We start from the raw sequence: 2,348 nt of genomic DNA, 5'->3' as shown, positions 1-2,348 counted from the left end.
TGGTATCTTAGATCTTTCTGATCCAAACAACCCTTTCACTTCGTATCGGTCATTCTCAAGAACCTGCGATATTTTGAAAGGCCCTTTCCACTTAGGAACCAAATTTTTACTCTGCCCGGTACTAACGATGGATGATATCTTCACCAACACCAAATCACGTACAGAATAGCTCCTGGTTGGGCTCGATGTGCATCAAAACTGCTCTTTTGATAGGCCTGCATAGCTTCCACCTTGTCCTTAATTTTGGTTCGCAAAGCGGTTACGTCAACTGTCTCATGATCTTCATGATCATTCAGAGTGCCAACATTACTTGGGCCAGATCGATACCCCAGTACTACTTCAGATGGGGTAGTATCTATTGCCCTATTTACTGTGTTGTTAATGCCCAATTGAATGTTCAGAATGTTATCGTTCTACTCGTGGTCATCTTTATTAGCGCCCATCGTCGATAATGCATCTAGAATGGTCTTATTATATCTTTCAACTTGGCCATTCCCACGGGGCATCCCCACGGCTTTAAGATGGTGTGTTATGTTTTTAGATCCACAAAATTCTTTAAATTTTCTTGAAATGAAAGCTTTACCTCTATCAATGATTATACGTTTAGGAACCCCAAAGTTTTGGACTATTGTATTGAGTTCCTCCACGACATATGGCTTTTGTATTCCAAACAGTTCTTATGAAGCAGAATTTGGTAAAAGCATTGACAATAGTTAGGATATATTGATTGCCCTGTTTACTTTTGCTCATGGGACCTAAGTGGTTAATATGAATCGTATGGAATGGACGTGGGATTTTTGAGATTGTATGAAGATAACCATGTCGTTTACCTTGGTGATTTAAAATACATACAATTGGTGCAAGCTTGAACATATTTCTTTATAAACTTCCTCATTTTAGGAAACCAGAATTTATTGGCAATGCCTTACATCGACATGCGCCATTCGATTCCCTGGTCGATGCAGAATTTATTAAATTAAATAGTGTCCTTACCCTTGCTAAATCCGAATTGGAAGTGATTTAAACCACCTTTATTTCTTATTTCCTCCAGCAATCTTTCGTTCAGCAGTAGTGCCCCGAAACGCCTGCTCCAATTTAACTATGGCCATTCCCAACATGTGGTCGCTAATCTTTCGGCCCGAACTAGTCCTAAACTTATCTCGTATAGGATGGTTTTATGTAGGCTTAAATTTTCCTCCTCATACTCTCCAATTTCTCACATTACTGAAGATTTGCCCACTACACGCTGTTACGTCAATGTGCGATTGACTGGCTCCTTTGATAAAAGTTGGGGCTCCCCCATTAAGCACCTGCAGATTTATTTCTGCAAAAAATTTCAACCCTCAGGCATATCCTTGGTGAACCCCACGCCGGAGACTTAGCATTAAAATCTCCCATCATGACAATTTTATGTCCATAGTATCTCCTCGTCTCATCCCTCAATATGTTGAGGAAGCCATCAAACTCCTCCATATCCCTGTTAGGACTGAAGTAACATCCATATAATTGTAGGTCATCCACCTTTATCCGTACAAATCCATGTCCTTTACTTACACTGTTTATCCTGATCCTGGGACTTCGTAACCATATGGCAACATCTGTCCTATCATCAACCAGCCACTGCCTCCTCTTTACATAATTAACATTTGGCTCCGCTATTACCGCGATATCTATATCCCTTTCGTTTATAGCTTGTTCTAGTAAATCACTAGCCCCCTTGTCTCTACATAAATTAACTTGTAATATCTGCATAACACTTAGCATGATCGGAATGGAGATAAATTAGTACGCTTTTATCAAATATCACAGATGATTATATCGCAATAAATATACAATGGACTACAATTTACAAAATACACAGACGAATCAATAAAAGTAGTATACACAGAGACTTAATAAGCTCTCCTTTTTTTAGCGTTGAGTCCTATTTGTTGTAGTGCCTTCCTAAAGGCCGGACATCTATTTGTGGTGCCCGCCCTATGCTCTAGCTCTTTGCAGGTTAGACACTTGCTTCCCTCTCTGCACTCCTTCTCCTTGTGGTTCAAACTTCCACATTTCCCAATTCAATTCTCTATTCTTTAGCAGAGCCTCTGCCCCTTCCCTTTTCATTTTCACAGTAATCATCTGGTTACCGCCGAAAAATACCCGGAACTCTCCTAAATATACCAAGTCATTTTGTCCATTTAAGTCCTCCTCGTTGGCTGCTTTTACTTCCTCCCTAGTAGTCAAGGGGTCTATATTCTTTATGTGGAGTGTGACAGCGTCTCCCCTTTGGCTTTTAACTACTTTCTCCAAATTATCGCTTTCTTTAAGGGCCCTTTGCACATTATCTGCAGTTCCCTGTGAAC

The 2,348-nt window shown here is 40.2% G+C and overlaps 1 protein-coding gene across 1 annotated transcript; it reads right to left on the bottom strand.

The window, feature by feature from the left end:
* Nucleotides 1-1,302: 1,302 nt before the first annotated feature.
* Nucleotides 1,303-1,764, bottom strand: LOC108914942. The gene has a single exon (XM_018720870.1). The coding sequence runs from the start codon at nt 1,762-1,764 to the stop codon at nt 1,303-1,305; it is 462 nt and encodes a 153-aa protein (XP_018576386.1).
* Nucleotides 1,765-2,348: the final 584 nt, after the last annotated feature.

This window comes from Anoplophora glabripennis, unplaced genomic scaffold (genome assembly GCF_000390285.2).
Source record: "Anoplophora glabripennis isolate ALB-LARVAE unplaced genomic scaffold, Agla_2.0 scaffold953, whole genome shotgun sequence".
NCBI lineage: Eukaryota > Metazoa > Arthropoda > Insecta > Coleoptera > Cerambycidae > Anoplophora > Anoplophora glabripennis.
Note: the sequence above shows the minus strand (reverse complement) of the source record. Positions and strands in the feature narration are given on the sequence as shown.